General features: G+C 35.7%; 3 protein-coding genes across 4 annotated transcripts; 1 reads left to right on the forward strand and 2 right to left on the reverse strand.

Moving 5' to 3' along the window:
* Positions 1-956: 956 nt before the first annotated feature.
* LOC126683047 (probable E3 ubiquitin-protein ligase RHC1A) lies at positions 957-2,756 on the forward strand. The gene is made up of 2 exons (XM_050378865.2): positions 957-1,069; positions 1,481-2,756. Exon 2 carries the CDS (start codon positions 1,578-1,580, stop codon positions 2,496-2,498), a length of 921 nt encoding a protein of 306 aa, XP_050234822.1. The 5' UTR covers positions 957-1,069; positions 1,481-1,577; the 3' UTR covers positions 2,499-2,756.
* A 1,732-nt stretch (positions 2,757-4,488) lies between these two features.
* Positions 4,489-6,722, reverse strand: LOC126680097 (phosphatidylinositol 4-kinase gamma 1). Of its 2 annotated transcripts, none has more exons than XM_050375145.1 (4): positions 6,606-6,722; positions 6,488-6,530; positions 6,362-6,402; positions 4,489-6,163 (listed from the first exon to the last, which is right to left on the reverse strand). In XM_050375145.1, exon 4 carries the CDS (start codon positions 6,068-6,070, stop codon positions 4,685-4,687), a length of 1,386 nt encoding a protein of 461 aa, XP_050231102.1. In that variant the 5' UTR covers positions 6,071-6,163; positions 6,362-6,402; positions 6,488-6,530; positions 6,606-6,722; the 3' UTR covers positions 4,489-4,684. The 2 variants fall into 2 exon arrangements, with proteins under 2 accessions (XP_050231102.1, XP_050231101.1); XM_050375144.1 differs by having other exon boundaries at positions 4,489-6,166.
* Positions 6,723-11,824: 5,102 nt separating this feature from the next.
* On the reverse strand, positions 11,825-13,407 carry LOC126681647 (uncharacterized). Its single transcript, XM_050377193.1, has 3 exons — positions 12,783-13,407; positions 12,049-12,603; positions 11,825-11,937 (listed from the first exon to the last, which is right to left on the reverse strand). The coding sequence occupies exons 1-3, from the start codon at positions 13,405-13,407 to the stop codon at positions 11,825-11,827; spliced, it is 1,293 nt and encodes a 430-aa protein (XP_050233150.1).
* Between the last annotated feature and the right edge of the window lie 7,582 nt (positions 13,408-20,989).

A 20,989-nucleotide genomic window follows, 5' to 3' on the forward strand; every position in this document is an offset into this window, starting at 1 on the left:
TAAAAATTAAATTCACTTTTATTTTCAACGTAATAAAATAAATAAATAAATTATATTTTTTTTTATTTATAGATGAATAATAATACATTAAACATTCAGTAAGAATGAATAAAATTTTCAATAAAATAATAGCTAAAAGATATAATTTTTGACATTATTATTATTTAAATATGTTAAATTCATACCCTTTAAAAATATTAGTTTTAATATTTTATACTTAAATTTAGTTTTATTAAACTAAAAATTAATGCATATTTATACATAATCTCAACATTTAAAAGTGCAGGGGCGTAACATTAAAAAATTAAAAGTGCAGGGATCTAAAATTAAGAAAACTGAAAATGCATTAACGGCGTTAACACTCGCGTTAACAGAGGGACCACGGGATGATGAAAGTTAAAGTGCAGGGATTTAATGATGGATATTTTAGTGCAGGGACCTTATATGCAAAAATAGAAAAATGCAGGGACACATAGATGTATTAAGCCATTAAAATATATTGATTTAAATATTTATATTTTTTTCTTTACAAATTTAATAAATTAAATTTTTTTAATTCACTATATATATTAATTATTAAAGAGCACATTGTATAATTCTAATTTGAGAAAATAATAATAAGTAAAGGGTTAATTCAGTCCCTCATCTTACATCTCAAGATTAAATAAGTCACTTTTAACTCTAATGATCGATTAAGGACAATAATTTTTTATTTTTGAAACAATTAGAAATATAATTATATAATATGAACAAGTTTAAAGACTAAAATGATCCAATTTTATCCATAATTGATGTTAGAATAGAAACTATTGTCTTAAAAATAATTTGAAAATATAAAATAATATCGTTAATCGACTAAAATGATTAAAAATGGATAATTTACTCTATCTAGAGTCATAAGTTTAGGAAGCGGGTTGACTCCCGTAATAATTACAGGTGGCGCTTTAAACACCAAGTGTAATTTAGTCTCTTTGAAAGCTCACATGATGTGGTGATTGGTGTCTAGGTCTTCACTACAGTTTTGGTGTCTCACTGTCAGATCTACTCTCTTCCCCATCCATCCCTTCAGGTAACAACTAATCTGAATTCTTTGTTTTTTGATCTTACAGTTTTGAGTTTGATTCAATTGTTTTTCTAGCTGATCATCAAATCGAATAAATTTAGGGTTTCAATCCCAACATTTTTATTAAAACTATTCTGTTCTAATATGTATTTGGGCACACTGTTCTAATTAACTGCCTTTAGATTCACTATTACGTTTATTTTTATTATAATTGCATTTTGTATCTAGGTTAAGACCAATTCTTGCTTATAAGTTGCAAATTATGAGTGAATAATTAGCTGGAATTTTATTGTTTTTTTCTTTTAATTTGATCTATGAAAATGAATGATAGACATAACATTGTTTCTAATTCTTTTTCTTTGTTTGAATAGTATTGTTAATGACAAATAGTGTATATATTAATGTGGTATTTTGCAGATGGTTTTCGTTCATTGTTTCGTTGATGGATTTTAGAACCTGGGTGTTGTAACAAGGTTTTGTATTTTGGGACTTTGTGAAGGAAGGGGAAGGAATAATGTCTAGTATAAGAAATACCCATTGGTGTCACAGGTGCAGGCGATCAGTTCGTCTGGGAGCGCGAGATGCGGTTTGCCCCTACTGTAGTGGAGGATTTGTTCAAGAACTCGATGATATGGTGCAGTATAGCACGTCGGACATCTTTGGATTTGAAAATGAAAATGAACGCGGCCAAAGATTCGGGCTCATGGAAGCTTTCTCGGCTTTTATGAGGCATAGGTTGGCAGATAGAAGCCATGACACCAGAACGAGATTCGATTCGACTACTGAACCAAGTCAAGGGTTTGGTCCACTTTTGATTTTTGGTGGCCAAATTCCTTATAGGTTATCTGGGAATGGTGGATTTGAAGCTCTCTTTCCGGGGGCTCCTGGAATTGGATTTACAAGAGGTAATGCTGGTGATTATTTTATTGGACCGGGATTGGAAGAATTATTCGAGCAGCTTTCTGCTAATGATCGGCGGGGTCCTGCTCCAGCATCCAGATCATCAATTGATGCAATGCCCGTCATCAAGATCACTCAAAGGCATCTACGATCGGATGCACACTGTCCAGTCTGCAAAGACAAATTTGAGTTGGGAAGTGAAGCGAGGCAGATGCCATGTAACCACATGTACCACACAGACTGCATTGTCCCCTGGTTAGTCCAGCATAACTCATGCCCTGTTTGTCGTCAGGAAATGCCCCCGCAACAATCAAGTGGTAGCAGCCGTTACCATAGCTCAAGTTCTAGAAGTGGTAACAACCATTACAATGGAAGAGAAAATGCGAGGGAAGGACGGCGGAATCCATTTTCTTTTTTGTGGCCATTCCGTTCATCCGGTTCCAGCTCTAACCATGATGGTTCAACCGGAAGCAGTTCTGCCTCTGTACATGAAAATAACCATCATATGGGTTATTCGGGGTGGCCTTTCGACTAAGATTCAAAATTTAACAATTATCTCATCTTAAAGTTGGCACCTTGTTTGCTTGAGCAAATTGCTCGGAGTGGCTGGTTTGAGAACTTCAAGTCTATAAGCCTTGAGTCTCTTGTTTGAAGTATCGAGTCTTTTTGGTGTTAATATTTTGCAACTTTATAGTGTAAAATGATTTTTCTTTGCCCAAACGTTTCTGTTGTCAATACATAATAGGTTTTGTGGTTGTCGATTTGGATATTGATTATGGTTTTCATTTGGCTACACTTGCATTAAACTATAGGAAAATTGCACAAACATCTAGATGCTTGAACATCTTGCTATTTGGTTAAATTTCACATGGGCAAATAAGGCAATATTATCCATGAAATATACATCAATTTTTGGTTGATTTAGGTTTGATATTGTATTGATTTTGTATTAATTTTCAGTTGATATTTGGTTGATTTTAATATTAGCGAAAAGATAATATTATATATGAAATAAACTAAAAATAATTAAAACTAAATTGGGATAAAAAAAATGATGTTAAATTATTGTAATATTATATTGATTTTGTATTAATTTTCGGTTGACATATTGTTCATTTTAGCATTGGTGAAAAAGATAATAATAATGTTAAATTATTGTAACATTACAGTGTTGATTTTGTGTTGATTTTCGATTGATTTTTTTTTTTTATAATTTTAGCATTGGTGAAAAAGATAATAATAATGTTAAATTATTGTAACATTACATTGTTGATATTGTGTTAACATTTTGTTGATTTTGTGTTGATGTTCGGTTGATATTTGGATTATTTTAACATTAGTAAAAAATAATATTGTACGTTAAATAAAATAAAATTAAAAATTAAATTGAAATAAAATAATATTGGAAAAATAAAAATTAGTGTTAAAAAAATTAAGGGTTTAAATTCGTTAATTCATTACATGTTGATTTTTGATTGATTTTATATTCATATATAAAAATCTAAAATTTAATATATCATGAATAATAAATGCTGATTAATTATGATTAAAAAATAAAAATATAAAATTAGTATTTAAAAGAAGAGTTAATTTCAAATAAAATACCAATTTTTTGCGGGTTTTGTCAGTTATAATCAAACCTTTTAAAATCGGTTAGTTTAGCTCATTTTAGAATATTTGAAACTTTTTCTATAGCCATTCGTGAAACAAATCGAAAAAATTTGTCATTTGTGAATGAGCTAAACTAACCGATTTTGAATGATATGGGATATTTGAAACATTTTCTAGCGAAAGCAATCAAAATCGCATAGTTTAGCGCATTCACAAATGACAAATTTTCCAGTTTGATTCACAAATGGCAATAAAAATTTTAAAATATCCCAAAATGGGCTAAACTAGCCGATTTTAAAAGGTTTGGTTATAACTGACAAAACTCGCGAACATTTGATATTTTATTGAGATTAACCCTTAAAAAATCTAAAAATGTTGTTGATATTGTTGACGAAAACATGTATACAAAAAAAAAAATTTGTTCTAAAAATCAACCAAAAATCGATATAAGATTAACACAAAATCAACATTATAACATTATCATTATTAAAAATTATTAATAAATCCATTTAAAATGAGTTAATGTTGACAAATTCAAGCATCAATACAAAAAAAAAACTATTCAATTTTATAAAGATAGTTACATTTGTCTAGACATTAAAGATAAACAAATTGAAGCAGTTTTCTTACCAGATGATGAATCAATATTGAGCAGCTCCCGTGCAGTTTCATACAACATTATCATTTTTATTGGATTAGGATTCCCTCATGTTCATTTGAACATGATGGATCATGTTCATTAAATCTACACCATTCATTGGTGTAGATAAAAAAAAAATCTAAATTTAATTAAATTAATGTACACCATTCATTACAAAATAAATGGTGTGAATTAGTGAACATGACCCATCATATTCATTTGAACATGAGAAAATCTCAATCCATTCAGCTTATTCAGAGGGAGGAAAGAAGGATAAGACATAAAAAGTGATTTAGTAATTACCATATGTACCACTCACATTATTCTAAAACATTACAAATAGCATTATTGTACAGAGTAGGTTGGATTGGATATGAAACTGAAGTAATCATTATTTACAAATATACAAAAAAACAAAGAACAAAAGCAAGGGAAAGGATGGCAAGCTGCCAATCCCTTTTCCCTGCTATCTACAATGCATAACTAAAACTGGCAACAAGTGAGCAATTTGTGGCTTGAAAACCCTGCACCAGAAGCTTCTCAAACCACTCCAAAAACAAATCCCATTCCCCATCACTCATCTCTCCAAGAGATATACCTGAACACCTAATGCTCCTTTTAGATTGATCATCCATATTAACGAGTCGTTCCGAAAGTTGAGGTGGATCCGTAACCTCACCACAATCATCTTCATTCTCAATACTTGCCTTTGCTTTTGCGCAAATACTCTCCAGCAGACTCCTGTTTTCCTCTCCACCACAACACTCCCTGGACATCATTTCCCCTATGTCACCAAGGCATAGTCCGGCCGCAGCAGCTTGCTTCAACAACATTGTGCAGACGACAAGCCCTCGAATAGATGATTCCCTTAAAGATGGTAGCTCCCTTCGTAAGAGGTTTGCATCGTTGAAAGGATCGAGTTTGGATATATAATCTAATTCAGTTTCTGAAAAGGGAACTGAGGCTTGAGGCCAATGTAGCCATTCGAAATAAGGATTATCAAGAAACTCGGGCAGGCAGAGTCCGTGGTCTATAGGCACAAGCTTCGCGCCTCCAACTGCGTAATTTTCATGTATATCATTCTTCTTCACAAGTATGTTTCCAGCATGCCTATCGAGATTGAGGATTCTTACATCAAGAATTCCAATCCGGTGAACAGAATCAACCAAAAATCCAGAAGGACCTAGCTCCCCTGCATCAAAATTATGATCCACAAATTGTTGGAGTGAGGCAATTTTACAGTGTGCTGGCGATGCCCCATCATTAAAAGGAAATCCAGCATGAGTTATTTTGACCAAGACTGTAGGAGGAACACCAGCAAAACCACCATGATCAAGTAGATAAGCAGCTAATTCTCGAATTCCAGTGCCGCCAACTTGAACTGAACGTTTCCTACCAGGTTGGCCTAGCATCAATCCACCAAAGCCTTTAGGCTCTTCATCAATTGGCTTTGCAACAGCTATTTTATCGCCATTTCTGGCGCGCAAGAAGCAGGCACCACCTGATCCACTCGACACTGGCAGGGGATTAACACCAAGAGCCATAGCAATGGCAACCTCAACAACAAGGGCATGGACTCTAGGGGCTCCGTGACCGCTGACAATTTCAACTCTTGGATTGACATCAAACTCATCTTCATATGCAGTGGCGAGGGAAAAGCACGGAGTGGAGAAGCTTCGGTGAATATTAACAAGTTGAAATGCTTGTTTGAAGGAGGGGGTAAGATTGGTTTGGGTAAATTCGTGAACATTGTAGTCGAAGTGAGTCAAGGATTGGAGTCTGCACCGGGGAGATCTGTTAAATGGCTTAAATCCATGATGTTGATCAATAGCTACTGCCATTTCGAAGAATTTCATGCATAAGAAAATGGCAGTAGAGCATAATAAAAGGGTACTTCTTGTTAGAGGATACCCTGAGGCTTGTTTTTCCACAGGAGATTAGCTATTGCACTTCTAGAAAACAAAAATCCGGTACGACAAATTAACAACAAAACGTTACAAATTTATCATGATATGTACCACAAATCTTGCATGCACGTCGTAGTATAATATTCAATATGATTGTAAATTTGCATGCACATCGTAGTATAATAATATTCAATATATATGATTATAAATATGCATGCTGCAAAATAGAAAAATAGATACCGTGGGATTCATTTGCTTTGAAGTTTGAAACCCATTGTGACCTGCAAAATACATAAAATGTCATCATCCGAAAACGGTTTCGGTTTCGGTTTCGAAAATGATCAAGGGATAGGAGAAATAAGTGACCTAATAATCCCTCGCTCTTCCGCACATAAATCGCCAAAAGTTTCTGCAAAGAGCCAATGAAAATTATGAACATGAAAACACAAGAATGCAAAGAAGATTAGAGCAATGAGATGCTTACCCTGAACGGTGGTGGCATTCAGGGAAGAAGACGAAAAGCCACGAAAGCGCGAGAGCATGAAAATAATTTATTTATTATTTTCGAAAACGCCTCTCACCCTCGCTCCTTCCATTTCCTTTTCCTTTCAACTTATAACTAAATCTCTCCTATTTTCATGCCTATTTTCTCTTCTTGTTTCTCATTCAAATTCCCCTGCCCAATCACTCATTGCCACATGACCGCAACTGAATCTCTCACGTTAACTCAAAAGCCTTCTAATGCCTCAATGCCTTCAATTCAAGAAATATACTAAGGTTGCAGGAACTCCTGCTATAGCATACGTGTTAGTTGTAGAGGCTATCTACGGTTAAATAAAATGGGGCTTTTCACACAAACTAAATCGCTAATTATTTACTTTTATACATGTCATATTTTCCACTTACTAAACTACCACACACGGGGCTGATTATAACTTTTATACGGATTTTATATATTCAACTCTAAAAGCACATTCATCATAATTTTATTTATTTTCTCTATCTTCATCATTCAATTCTCTCTTCCTCTCATGTCATATTTCTCTCTTTTTTTCTCAGCTCATCTTCCTCTCTTTTTTACAGTTCTCCATTTCTCTGTTCCATCGTCGTCCGTTGCGCCGTTCTCCGCTCAGTCCACTACTAAAATGCTGGCTTTTCCGTCGCTAAAAGCATGAAATCCGTCGGAAAAACGTTTGCCGACGGATTCAATCCTTCGGCAAAATCCTCGTCGCTAATTTTTTGGCGACGGATTTTTCAAAAATTGCCGACGGATTTTAATCTGTCGCTAATTGAAAAATTAAATCGTAAAAATAAATTATTATTATTTAATCGGTCACACACCCGTCACCCTTCGTCACCCGACGCCCTCTGTTACCCATCCGTTGCCTCCATCACCCACTCGCAATTTTCACAAACTTCCCAGTAGGTCACCCATCCTTCCCATTGCTCCCACTCATTGCTCTTAGCTTTGAAGTTCTTCCGCGCGTAACTCCACCTGAACCAGCTCAGCTTCTTGTTATGTATATATGTATATTTATATTTAAATGTAACTAAAAAATAACAAATACTTCCCCCCACATTTTAAGATAATTATTTTTTATAATAAATAGTTATTTTAAATAATTATTAATGAATAAATAAATAACAATATTTTTAATATATTTTATAAATAATTATGTTATATTTAAATAATATTATATTTAACTAAAAAAATAATTATTTTCCTAAATAACGTTTTGATAAAAAATTTATTTTTACGATTTTTTTTAAATTAGCGACGTCCGTCGCTAAAATCCGTCGGTAATTAGCGACGGATATGAAATCTGTCGCTAAATCCATCAAAAATAATTGGCGGGAGTGTTCCCGCCAACTTTAGCGACGGATTTTTCCGTCGCTAAAATTGGCGGGAACACTCCCGCCAATTTAAATGACAATTTAGCGATGGATTTCATATCCGTCGCTAAATCCGTCGGTAAAAAAAAATTAGCGACAGATTTTGAATCCGTCGCTAAAATCCGTCGGTAAAACACAGTTTTTTAGTAGTGTTCGCTCCTTCGTCATCGTTCTCATCATCGTCTTTGTTGTCATCTTCGCCAACGCCATCATCTTCTCTGCTCGCCGTCGTCATCTATTTGATTACAGATCTACAATGTATCATTCTTCTTCTTCTTCTTCTTTTTTATTTTCAGATCTACAATTTCTTACTGTTTTTTCATCATTAAATATGTATAGAGATTATATTTCGAGAATATAATGCTAATTTCATGTCATGTAATATAAATTTATGGTTATATGGAATAATTTTTGTTATTTCTGCATTTTTTTGTGTTTGGTTGTATTTTTGTGTTTTTTTATTCTGCAACTCGATTTGTTGATGATGGTTGATTGCTGAAATATTATAATGTTACGGTGTTGTTGATTTTGTGTTGATAATCAGTTGGTATTTCCTTGATTTTAACATTGGAAAATTTTATTCTAAAAAAAAAACATTGGCAAATTAGATAATTTTGTGCGTGAAATAAACTAAAAAAAACAATATTTAACTGAGATTAGATAAAGATATTTTAGCATTATCATGTTGACTTGTTGTTATTTCTTGTTGATATTTTATTGGTTGTCACAGTTTTTCAAAAATATACTCCCTCCGTCCCGTAAAGATAGAAAAAGCACCCATTTTACAAGAATTAAGAAAGTAGTTATTATAGGTAACTTGTGATAATTTGTCTAAATTATCCTTTGTAATCAATTAGTTATGTACATTTCTCAAAGCCACTTTACTAATTATAGCATAGCACTTACAACTCATTTATTTATCTTTTCAAAATATGCATTTAATGTTTTATGATAAGCATGTAGGGGTATTTTGATAATTTTTAACTTAACTAACTCCACTTTTTCTATTTTTATGGGACAAAAAAAGGTGGTACTTTTTCTATCTTTACGGGACGGAGGGAGTATGTTTTATTTTATTTTTTATGTTGATTCGTTGTTGATTTATTGTTGACATTATGTTGATAAGTATTTCAACTCTTTTTCATATTCAATTTTATGTTGACATATTGTTGACATAATGTTGATAACATGTTGATTTTTCAATCATTAAAAGAAAAATAAAGTTAATCTTAATTTGCTGTATTGATGAGATGTTAACATGCTTTAATAATATGTTAATTGTTTTTAACTTAAATCGATCAATGTTCTCATTTTACAAACATCTTAACTAAATTAGCATTAATTGTTGATATCGTGTTGACATTATGTTGATAACTTGTTAATATGATAGTAGTAATTCTACTAAAAAACAAAAAAGGTACAAAATGTTTAAAATAAATGAATCAGATAAAGAAATTATCAGAGTAAGTAATCAAAACAATATGAAAAAACAACAACAATAATTCAAATGAAAAAATAAAATTATTCTTACATATAAAAATAAAAATATATTAAATATACACCAACACAATAGTTCACAAATTAAAGAAAACTATTTCAAATTTTTTTTCGGATTTTTGACGGATCTGTGCCTACGGGCTTTTTAAAATTCCATTTTCGTGCCTGTTTGGTAATTAATTCCAAATTTGTGCCTGGGACCACCTAATCCGCGATTTAATATCGCGGATTAGGTGGCAATCCGCGACATTAATTCGCGGATGGTGTTAATGGCAGTAATTGGGGTAATTAACCCAAATTAATGCCATCCGCGAAATTAAAGCAATCCGCGACATTAATTTCGCGGATGGCATTAATTTTATTACCGTTGGAAGCTCAGCTTCCAACGGTAATAATCACTGCAATCCGCGATTCAATTTCGCAGATTGCAGTGTATATAATGGGGGCACACAGCCCCCATTTTCAACACAGCTCACTCACAAATTAATTTTTCTCTCAATATATAGTGTAGTTTATTTCTCAAGCGGATTTTGGAGGGGATTTTATTGTGGAGCGGATTTTATTGTGGAGCGGACTACATTATTTTTTTTAGCTCTATTTAAGGATTGCTTTAATTTCGCGGATGGCATTAATTTGGGTTAATTACCCCAATTACTGCCATTAACACCATCCGCGATTTAATATCGCGGATTGCCACCTAATCCGCGATATTAAATCGCGGATTAAGTGGTCCCAAGCACAAATTTGGAATTAATTTCCAAACAGGCACGAAAATGGAATTTTAAAAAGCCGGTAGGCACAGATCCGTCAAAACCCCATATTTTTCTTCCTCAATTCTTTTCGCAGCTGCACAGTTTCTTCAACATCACTTGTATAATTGTTTTCCGTTTTCCACCTCTCATACCTAACTAAATTTCGACAAAGCCGGCTATGATACAGTTTCTTTTCATCCAACGAAAGTTTATTTCACAGACAATATTATCTTATTTGTCAATGTTAAAATAAAAAGAACCAGTTGATATCAACATAATATCAACATAAAATATATAACACTGTAACATTACAATAATTCAGCAATCAATCATCATCAACAAATCGTTCTGCAGAATAAAAAAAATACAAAAATACAACAAAACACAAAAAAATGCATAAATAACAGAATTTTATTATATAAAATCACAAAATTATTCTGTATAACATGAAATAAGTATTAGATTCTTTAAAGATACTCTTTATACATGTTTAATGGTGAATAAACAGTAAAAGATAAACAAATTACAGATCTGAAAATGAAAAAAAAAGAACAAAAAATTTCAGATCTAAAGTTAAAAAGATAAAAGAAAGATGGAGCGGCTAGACAAAGGCGGAACGGCGGAGGCGGAACGGCGGAGGCGGAACGACGGAGGCGGAACGACGGAGGCGGAACGACGGAAGCGGAACTGCGAAGGCGGACGGCGGAACGCCGGAACGGCGGAGGCGAAACGGCGGAAGCGAAGGAGCAAAAATCGTGAAAATTTTCTTTCACAGCTCAAAAGAAATCATGGAGAAGAACAATGATTGAGAGAAATAAGAAAAATCGTATAAAAGAAAGAAATTTGAAGTACAACTTATCAAAATAAGAAAATGAGGTAGGTAAAGTAAAGATTTGGGTTGCGCCGTGTAAAAGAAAATAGTGGCTGATTTCCTGTATTCTATATAAAAAGCCCAACAAAATTTGATTATAAAATATAACTTCCATCCTCATAATTTAATGCAAAATCTATTTTAATTATTTAAACAATATTTATTAATTTTTATTATTGATATGATTTAAGTTTTATCAATTCAATTCTTTTTTCATAAGAAAGTATTAATATACTATATCATTTAAAAGGTAAAAACTATCAAAATAATTAAAGTAGAACTTGCACTAAACTATGAGGACGGAAATTATATCTTATAATCAAATTTTGTTTAACCCGTAGATAGCCTATACAACTAACACTTATGTTATAGGTTTCAGGAAAATTTTGTTCTCAATTTAATACCCTCATTATCTATCTACCCTTTAACTCTCATTCAATGGGTGCTTGAATGACATTAAAAATCTAAGAGTTTAAGATTCAACCGGAGTTAACCGAAGTTAAACCCGTATTATAAAAATATATAGATTAAATGAAATTACAACCTGAAGCTAGCGCAGTCAAATTGCTTCCCGTTGTCTGTGACTAAGGCATGTGGAGTGCCGAACCTGTTGCATGTTAGTGTGCTGTTTTTGCCGTTTAACCAAATTTAACATGAAAACAAAAAAAAAAATACCTGCTCATGACTTCATTAGATAACCATTTCTGGATTTTCCGACTCGTTATGGTGCTCATGGGCTGTACCCTTTATCCATTTGGTGAAATGATCAATTGCTACCACTATGAACTTCACTTGTCCTCTGGCTGGGACAAAAGATCCCAATATGTCTACTCCCCATATCATAAAAGGCCAAGGGCTTCCGATAGTTGACTGGTGGACGGTTGGGGTTCTGATGAGTGACCCAAACCTCTAACACTTGTCGCATTTCTTGACCATTTCTTCTGCATCTTTCTTCATGGTGGGCCAATAGAATCCTTGTAGCATTGCTTTTCTATACAGAGTGATTGCGCCTTCATGAGCTCCGCATTCTCCTTCATGGATCTCTCTAAGGACGTAGCTTCCTTCTTCTAGTGATATGCATTTGGACCATGGGTGTGTGACTGAGGTCCGGTACATCACCCCCTCTATCAAAGAGTATACAGAGGAAATTCGAACCAGTTTAGCAGCCTCAGTGCGTCCCTCAGGTAATAATCCGTCTGCCAAGTATGCTACTATAGGTTGCATCCATGGATCGAGTACTGTGACAGGTAACATCTGCTTCTCTTCAACGGTTGGTGTCATCCTGTCCTCTTTCATCTGGAGCGACACATATAGCTGGCTTTTCAGTGTGGCGGCTTTAGCTATTGCGTCTGCTCTCGTGTTCTCTTCCCTATGGATGGGGACTATCTCCCATTGTCCTCCATTCTTTTCTATCTTTTGAGCTGCTCTTTTTCTTTCGCCATGTATTTCGCCATGTTCTTCTCTTTTGTCTGGAATTTTCCCAGAACTTGACTAGTAACTAGTTAGGAATCGCTGTGAATTCTCAACTTTTCCAACTTTCACTTCCGTCACTATTTCCATTCCTGTTAAGAGGGCCTCATATTATGCTACATTGTTAGGACATAATAGTGATTTTTGTTTGAAAAAATGAACAAGAACGTGTTTGTACCTGCTACATTGTTGGTAGCCTTGAAACTCAGGTGCACTGCGTATTCTATGGTGATTTTGTTGGGTCCCAATAGGACTATGCCTGCTCCTTGCTCACTGGAGACTCTGTCTACGAACAGGTTACATATCAACTCTTCGGTGACTAAGTCGCATGGCTTCTCCGTCATCTCCTCCACGAAGTCAGCAAGTGCTTGAGCCTTCAAGGTGGTTCTTGGTTTGTATCTAATATCATGTTCTCCCAACTGTACTGACCAGCTAACTAACCGTCCGGAGGTCTTCGGTCGATGGAGTGCTTTCTTCAAGGGCTGATTTGTGCGTACTATGACTGTGTGTCCTTGGAAATATGGCTTGAGCTTTTTGGTAGTCACTACTATGGCGAGTGCAAGTTTGTCGCTGGTTAGGTAGTTAAGCTTCGCCCCTTTCAGCGTCCTGCTTATGTAATAGATTGGCCTTTTCTCCTCTTCTTCTTGTACAAGTACTGAGGCGATAGTCTCTCTCCCTACTGATAAGTACAGGTACAACGTCTCTCCGGCTATGGGTCTACTCAGAAAGGGCGGATTAGTCAAGAATGACTTCAATTCCTCAAATGCGTTTTGACAATCTCCGTCCCATTTGAATTTCTTCATGTTCCTGAGTTGCTTGAGGAAAGGTAGGCATTTTTTGGCTGAGGACGAAATGAAGCGTCCCAGTGCAGTGACTCTGCCATTCAATTTTTGCACGTCCCTCACACTCTATAGAGCTTTCATGTTTATTACTGCTTGGATCTTTTCCGGGTTTGCTTCTATTCCTCGTTGGCTAATCAGATAGCCTAGGAATTTTTCTGCTTTTACTCCAAAAGCGCATTTTGCTGGGTTGAGCTTCATTCCAAATTTATTCAAAACGTTGAAAGTTTCTTCTAAGTCTCGTGCGTGTTCCTCCGCTGTTAAACTCTTCATGATTATGTCGTCAACATAAGCTTCTACGTTCCTCCCCAGCTGGTCTTGAAACATGAAGTTAACTAGGCGTTGTTAGGTAGCCCCTGCATTCTTCAGTCCGAATGGCATGACTTTGTAACAATATGTGCCTCAGTCTGTGACAAATGAAGTATTCTCTTGGTCTTTTCCATCCATTGGTATTTGGTGATACCCTTGCGCCGCGTCTATGAAGCTGTACAGGAGGTAGCAGGCTGTTGAGTCTACCAACTGGTCTATGTTGAGGAGCGGGCATCTATCTTTTAGGCAGGCCTTGTTCAAATCCGTGAAGTCCACACACAACCTGTACTTCCCGTTTGCCTTCTTTACTAGGACCACATTTGCCACCCATTCTGGGTAAAAAACTTCTCGGATGAACCCCGCTGCTTCTAATACATTTACCTCTTCTGCGATTATCTTCTTTCTCTCTTCTGTGAATCTTCTCTTCTTCTGGACTTTGGGTGTGCTCCCTGGAATTACGTTCAGCTTGTGTGACTCTATTTTATGATCAATCCCCACGATTTCCGCTGGTTCTGTGGCAAAAGACTCTACGTTCTTCTTCAATATCTTTGTTATCTCCTAGACTACCTCTTCTGGTATGTCCGTGCCTACTTTGACTGTCTTAGTCTCAGTCAAACGAAGTTCCTGCATAACTCCCACTGGTTCTGCTCCCTGTGACTCTTCCTCCTCCACTGCGTTCCCAGGGAATGCCTCAATGGTCAAACTTTGATCTTCTTTTGTCGTTACCATGCAATATTCTTTAGCCATTTCCTGGTTTCCTCTGACGACTACTGTTCCTTCTGATGTTGGCATCTTTAGGGTCAGTAGTCTGATACTGGTCACTGCTCCGGACTAGTACAAAAATGGTCTGTCTAATATGTTGTTGTACGCTAAAGGAAGGTCCACTACGTTGAACTGAGCATGCATCTTCTTAACTGGCCCTTCATTTTTGTCTCCCAGCTCTAAGTATAAACTTACAGTCCCCTCCGGTCGTATCGGTGTTCCTCCAAGTCCCACAAGTGGGACCGAGGACTTCCGTAGGTCTGTTGCTGAGCCTTTCATTTCTTTGAACGCTTCCAAGGTCAATAGATTCACGGAACTTCCCTCATCTACCAGTATTTATTTTACAAGGTGATTTATAATCACGGTCTCTATCACCAGCGCGTCATTGTGCGGTCCATTTACGTGTTGTCCATCGTCTGATCCGAATGACACCTCCGGAACGTCTGATCAGAATGACACCTCCGGAATTATCTCTCTTTCGATTGCGAACACGGTGGCTGATCCTCTTCTATTCCTTTTCTTTTTCTGGGTGTTGCTGTAGGGCTCCCTTCCTTCTATTACGTGCACTACGCCTGTGACTTCTTTTTGTTTCTTATTTTGATCTTCTTTTTCCATTGGCTCCCCTTTCCTTTTCTCTCATGTCTATCATTGACAAACTTCTTCAGAAGTCCGGATTGGATCAGCTGCTCTATCTCTCTCTTCAGGTCCCAGCATCTATCTGTGTCATGGCCATAGCCTTCATGGTAGCGACAGTATCTGCTTTTGTCTCTCTGGATGTCGGGATCCATCTTCCGGGGTGTGTTGAATATCACTCTATTCTGCTTCATCCAGCTGAGTATGTAGACTGGTGCTTTATTCAATTGAGTAAAATCATAAGGTCTGTGACCTGCGCCATATCGCTGAGTCCTCGGCCTATCTTCTTCTTTCTTCCCTCGGTACCTGGAGCTATCTTGCTTGGTATGTTCATGTTGCTTCGTCAGAGTCCTTCGAGCTTCGTCTAGCTCCACATATTTATGAGCAATCAGCATTAAGTCTTGGAAAAGTGGTTGGTTTTTTCATCAAAATTTGGTCCCGGAGTTCTTCAAACTTCGTTCCCATTTTCATTGCTTCAATGGTTGTATCTTGATTCAAGTTTTCGATCTGTACTGCTTTTTTATTGCATCTTTCGACAAAATTCTTGAGGGTCTCATGCTCTCCTTGCTTGCACTTCCTCAAGTCGTTGGAGCTCTTCTGCATGGGGATATTGGTCCTGAACCTTGCCTTGAATGATGATGCCAGGTCAGAGAAGGAACTTATCGACCCCGCTTTGAGATATGAGTACCATTTCTGTGCTGATCCTTTGAGTGTCGCAGGGAACACTCTGCAGAGCATGGGGTCTGTCACATCTTGCAGCATCATGATCGTTTTGAACTTCAAGATGTGGCTCTTCGGGTCTCCTGTTCCATCAAAAGGTTCACAGGTTGGCAATTTAAACCTTGAAGGAAATCTTACCAACTGTATCTCTGAGTTGAGTGGGGTGGGGAATCTTCGTCTTCCCGCTCGTCATCTGCTCCTTTGTCTTCTCTCTGGTATTTCTTCATGGCATTCTTGATCTTTTCGTCGATATTGTTCCTTTCTTTTGCTCCTTTCCTCCTATTGGATGAATGACTTTCGGCGTCTTTATTGTGCTTTCTAGATATCTTCATTCCTTTGGATTTATCGTCGTCAATCATATGGATTCGGCCACTATTCTGCGCTGCTATGTCTGCGAATTTCTCTGGGGTTGTTTTATTCCCAAGGAGTGGGGCAGTCCCTGTTCCTTTGTTCAGAGCGTCACTTTTCCTCTGAGGTACCGGCTCAGATTGTCCCCTTCTGGGTGCGTCTCCTCCTCCTTTCTCTTTCGTGACTGGGGGGTTCCGCCTACGTCTGGTCTCTGCGTCAACTCCCTCGTTCTGTTTTCCTGCATATTTTGTCCTGATCTCTGGCTAATCCTACCAGGTGGTCCTGGAATTCATTGATGCTCTTCATCACCACTTCATGATAGAGAGGTGGCATAGGCACCCCCTGGGGCACATACGGAGGTATATGCGTTGTAGACGTCAATGTTCCTTCCGTATCTAGAGAAGGAAAAGGAATGGGTTGGACGGGCCGCGGATACCCTGGCTGGTTAGGCTGACTCCATGGATAGTAACCCGAATACCATCCTCCTGCTGGTTGTTGATAAGTCATAGGCGGCTGATACTGCGGAGTATAATATCCCCACGGCGAGGTTGTGTTCCTCGGCGGGTGTGTTCCATAAGTGCTTCTCACCATAGGCGGTGGTGTGATGTCGTACGCGACTCCAGTAGTTGCTGGTACGGTTCCATTAGAGACCGAAACGGTTACCCTTATCCCTCTGTCGGGTGGGAGGATTGGACCGCAGCTTGCTGGTAGGCTTGCCGTTGTCACGACCACTCCCGGCGGTGGTGGATCTTCCCTTTCACTCATCCTGTCTTCAAAACCAAGATTAAAACTTATATTAGAAACGAATATCGTTCCCACAGACGGCGTCAAATGATGGTTTTGATGATCGTCTTTGTCACTGTTGCCGCTGAGCTCCCACCTGTTAAGATCAACAAGTTAGAAGGATTCGAGCCGGTGTTGGCTCGAACACCCTCCGATGCCTAAGTCAGTCTCTGATGGGGTCTCAGTGAGAGTAATAATAAGAAGTGAATATGAGAGTTATACCTGACCTAGGCAATTATATATATATATATATATATATATATATATATATATATATCGTAGTCTTTGAGTTGTAATGTGATTGTTCCTTGTTGATTTCAGTTATCTCTTTGTAGGGATTTGCCTCTACCCCTAATTTCCAGGGATCTCGGTGTTATCTTGATATATGAGCAGTTACAGCTACGCACTGGGTCAGGGACTTGGTCAGACTGGTCTCTGGGTCTGTGACCAGAGTCATTATGGTGATTCTTGTGCGTTGTTCTGGTCCTTTATCCATGTATATATATATATATATATATATATATATATATATATATATATATATATATAGAGAGAGAGAGAGAGAGAGAGAGAGAGAGAAATTTAGATTAATTACAAATGCGGTAGATCTTTACTCAAATATCTACTTGCGTCAATATTTTCTTTTTTATAACAAAATTTGTTTCACAATAAATAACTGAACATGTACATTTATTATATTTTATATCCATTTTTATTTTCAACACGTATTTTCCTCCATTACTTATCTGCTCCATAAAATTCCAACTCCGAACAGCAAATTTGTTGTACTGAATCCGATGTTAGGTCGTTATTATCATCGATCAGTGGTAAAGGCGGCAGCGGAGATGGTAGAAGCGACGATGATGGTGTTGGTGAAAGAGAATAAGAAGCATTTACCTTTAAAAAACGCCATCCTCAGCAACTCTCATCTAGTTTTCATTTAGATTATTATCTTTTTCCCTTTCAAATCTCATAAATTATTGATATTGGATCAAAAAGTCTTAATTTTCTAATTGGGTCTTTTAAAATTTCAATTAAGATTCTTTCTTTTTACTAGTTTGGTATTTCAAACCAATTTTTTAATATCATAGTCTTATTTTCTGATTTGGGTTGCTGAACTTTTTGGTGTTAAAGTAGAAAAATTAAGAAATGGGTTTTTGTTTAAGGAAAAAAAAGGACATTAGCAATATCAATATAATGTGTTGGTCGTGTTTGCAAGATCATCATCATCAAAAGGAACTCATGGCTTACCTATCCAAATCCCCTCTTAGGAAATTGAATAGATTAGGAAAATGAATATGAAGGGGTTAAGAGATTGAGTAAGAAGAAAGAGAAAAAAAACAGTGAATGATATGTAGGGGTGTGCAAAAACTGACCGAAACCGAATAATCGAACTGAACCGACAAATTCGGTTCGGTTTGGAAAAGTAGATTAATTTCGGTTGGTCGGTTCGGTTTTTAGAGTAAAAAATATTTCAGTCACTTTCACACGTAAACCGAACCAAAAAACCGAACCGAAATAATCGACCGAACTGACATGTTCGGTTCAGTTTGGTTTGAAAAAATAAATTTTCCCAGAATTTCGGTTCGGTTCGGTTTCTAAAAAACCAAAAAATTTTGTTCGGTCGGTTCGGTTTAACCGAATGCACACCCTAATGATATGTATTTGAATATCAAAGTTGTATATTTTGCATTTGTCATTCTTTAATAAATTTGATAACATGTATCATACATATTTCATAAATGTACTTTTATATTCTAAAACAAGTCAACTGATAGAGATGTATCTGAAATGTTTTTAAAAATGTATATAACTTGTTTCTGAAATGTATCTTAATTGTTTTTGAGATTTGAAAATTATAAATATTTATATTTTTGAGACTTATATGAAATGTTTTTATATATATACATATCGGATATATCAACATACATCGTATATACACCGTCTATACATTGTAGATAAATCAACGATATATTGTATATAGACGATTGATACATTGTAGATACATATTCTTTTATTTTTAACATGGCTGATTAAATATCTTTGTTGCATCACTATATATAACATTGTATATACACAATAGTCAATGAATTAATATTTTATTTGTTTCAGTTCTTTTGTGTATATATATCATGTATATACATACAGTATAGATTAACAATATATTGTAGATACATTATAGATATACTATTGATAAATTATAGAATGCATCATTGATACATTGTAGATACACCAGTGATACAACTATAATATATCGTAGATACGCCACTGATACATTTTCTCTAGTTCGAATCATTCAAGTATAGTAATTTGAAGAACCCATTGTGATAAAACACATCCTCGACTAATCCAAATTTTTGGGTTATTGGAGACATGCAACAGATTCATCCAAGAGTAAAAATTAAGTACAATTATCTAATTAATGAAATTGGTTAATTAATTAACCAACTAAAATCATCAAAACTGAAATTGAGTTAAACTTACGTTCTGATACACTTTTGATACATAAAAGATACATACATAATACATGTTTAAATATTTCTAAAATGCTGACTCGTGCTGATGTGTGACTGACACGCTTTTCTTGACGCACGCGTCAGACGCGTTTTGACGGCTGTTTGACAACTGTTTGACTTTTTTTTAGTGTGACATGTGTCTCTTATTTAGTGGTTGGGTAGAAAATGTAAATTTTTTTCTTATTTTGTCATAAATATAAATTTTTAGCCTTCTATGTATTTGAGTATAAACTCTTATTTAAATAGGAATATTCGTGTTCTTTTCCCTAATATATAAGAAGAAATAACACAAGATTATAATTTAGTTGGTGGTTTAGTGTGCAACCTTTACATGAAGATATGCTAGGCTCGAATCCTAACATTCTCATTTAAATTTCTTTCCTTTTTAATAAGGATATAGTGGTGGTTCTTTTATTATTAATCGAACCGGATCCGAGTATTCCAGTTAATGGCTTCAGCTGGACGGTTACCCGGCTGATTTGATATAAAACCGACGGGTTTCTAATTATAAGAGTTTTAGGTGCAATCCGAACCGTTGATCTGATCAGTTCGAAGATTTTTTCGGTGGAAGCGGTCGGTCCGCTTTGGATTTAATAACCATGCTCTCATTATAATCTACTTATTACAAGAAGTAGCATAAAGCTTATGAAACCGTCATCCAAAAAACACATTTTTTATTTCCGAAAAATAACTAAATTACATCATGGATAATTAGTAACCCCATCAATCAGAAATAAAAAGTCTGAGAATTAATATTTCATAATTTATGTGTAAGCTTTTATATTTAACTATCGCCATAATCTATCATGTTTAATCATACATGACATGTAATTTGAAGGTTATAAATCGTATAATCATACAATTTGCATAGCAAAATACTCATATAAATATACATTTATCTATGTGTTTTAATTAAATTTTTTTATTATTTATTTTAGGCTAAATCTCATTAAATATAATTCTCAGGTATGACATAGGGTTTAAAAAAATTTCTGATATAAGTGTCGTATTATATATGGTAAGACCTTGAGTAATATGATTGGTATAATGTACATATTGTTGTATATGTTGGGTTTTCTAGATTTATAACGCAGCGGAATTTCAAAATATTTATCAAAAACCCAAACCAAGATCCATGTAATTCGAATAAATAGATTAATAACATAATTAATACTTACTTGTATGTCGAATTCAAACAGCAATGTAGGAAGGAAGAAGGTGGTTCACTTTGCTGATACCTGGCCTCGGATCAGAAACGCCTTCAAAAGAATGCGTCCTCTACGAGTATCCACACGGACAGACCTTAGTCAAAACTAGTGCTTGTGTGCTAGCATTATTGCCTCACAAAGCAATTTCGAATTTAGTGATTGTGTCTTGTGTTTATTTCGAAAAACACATAACTCAAAACCCTAGCATTAAGAGTCTATTTATAGGAAAATAAGACATCTAGGATTTACTCAAATGTTTTGCAATCA

Source organism: Mercurialis annua, linkage group LG5 (assembly GCF_937616625.2).
Source record: "Mercurialis annua linkage group LG5, ddMerAnnu1.2, whole genome shotgun sequence".
Classification (NCBI taxonomy): Eukaryota; Viridiplantae; Streptophyta; class Magnoliopsida; order Malpighiales; family Euphorbiaceae; genus Mercurialis; species Mercurialis annua.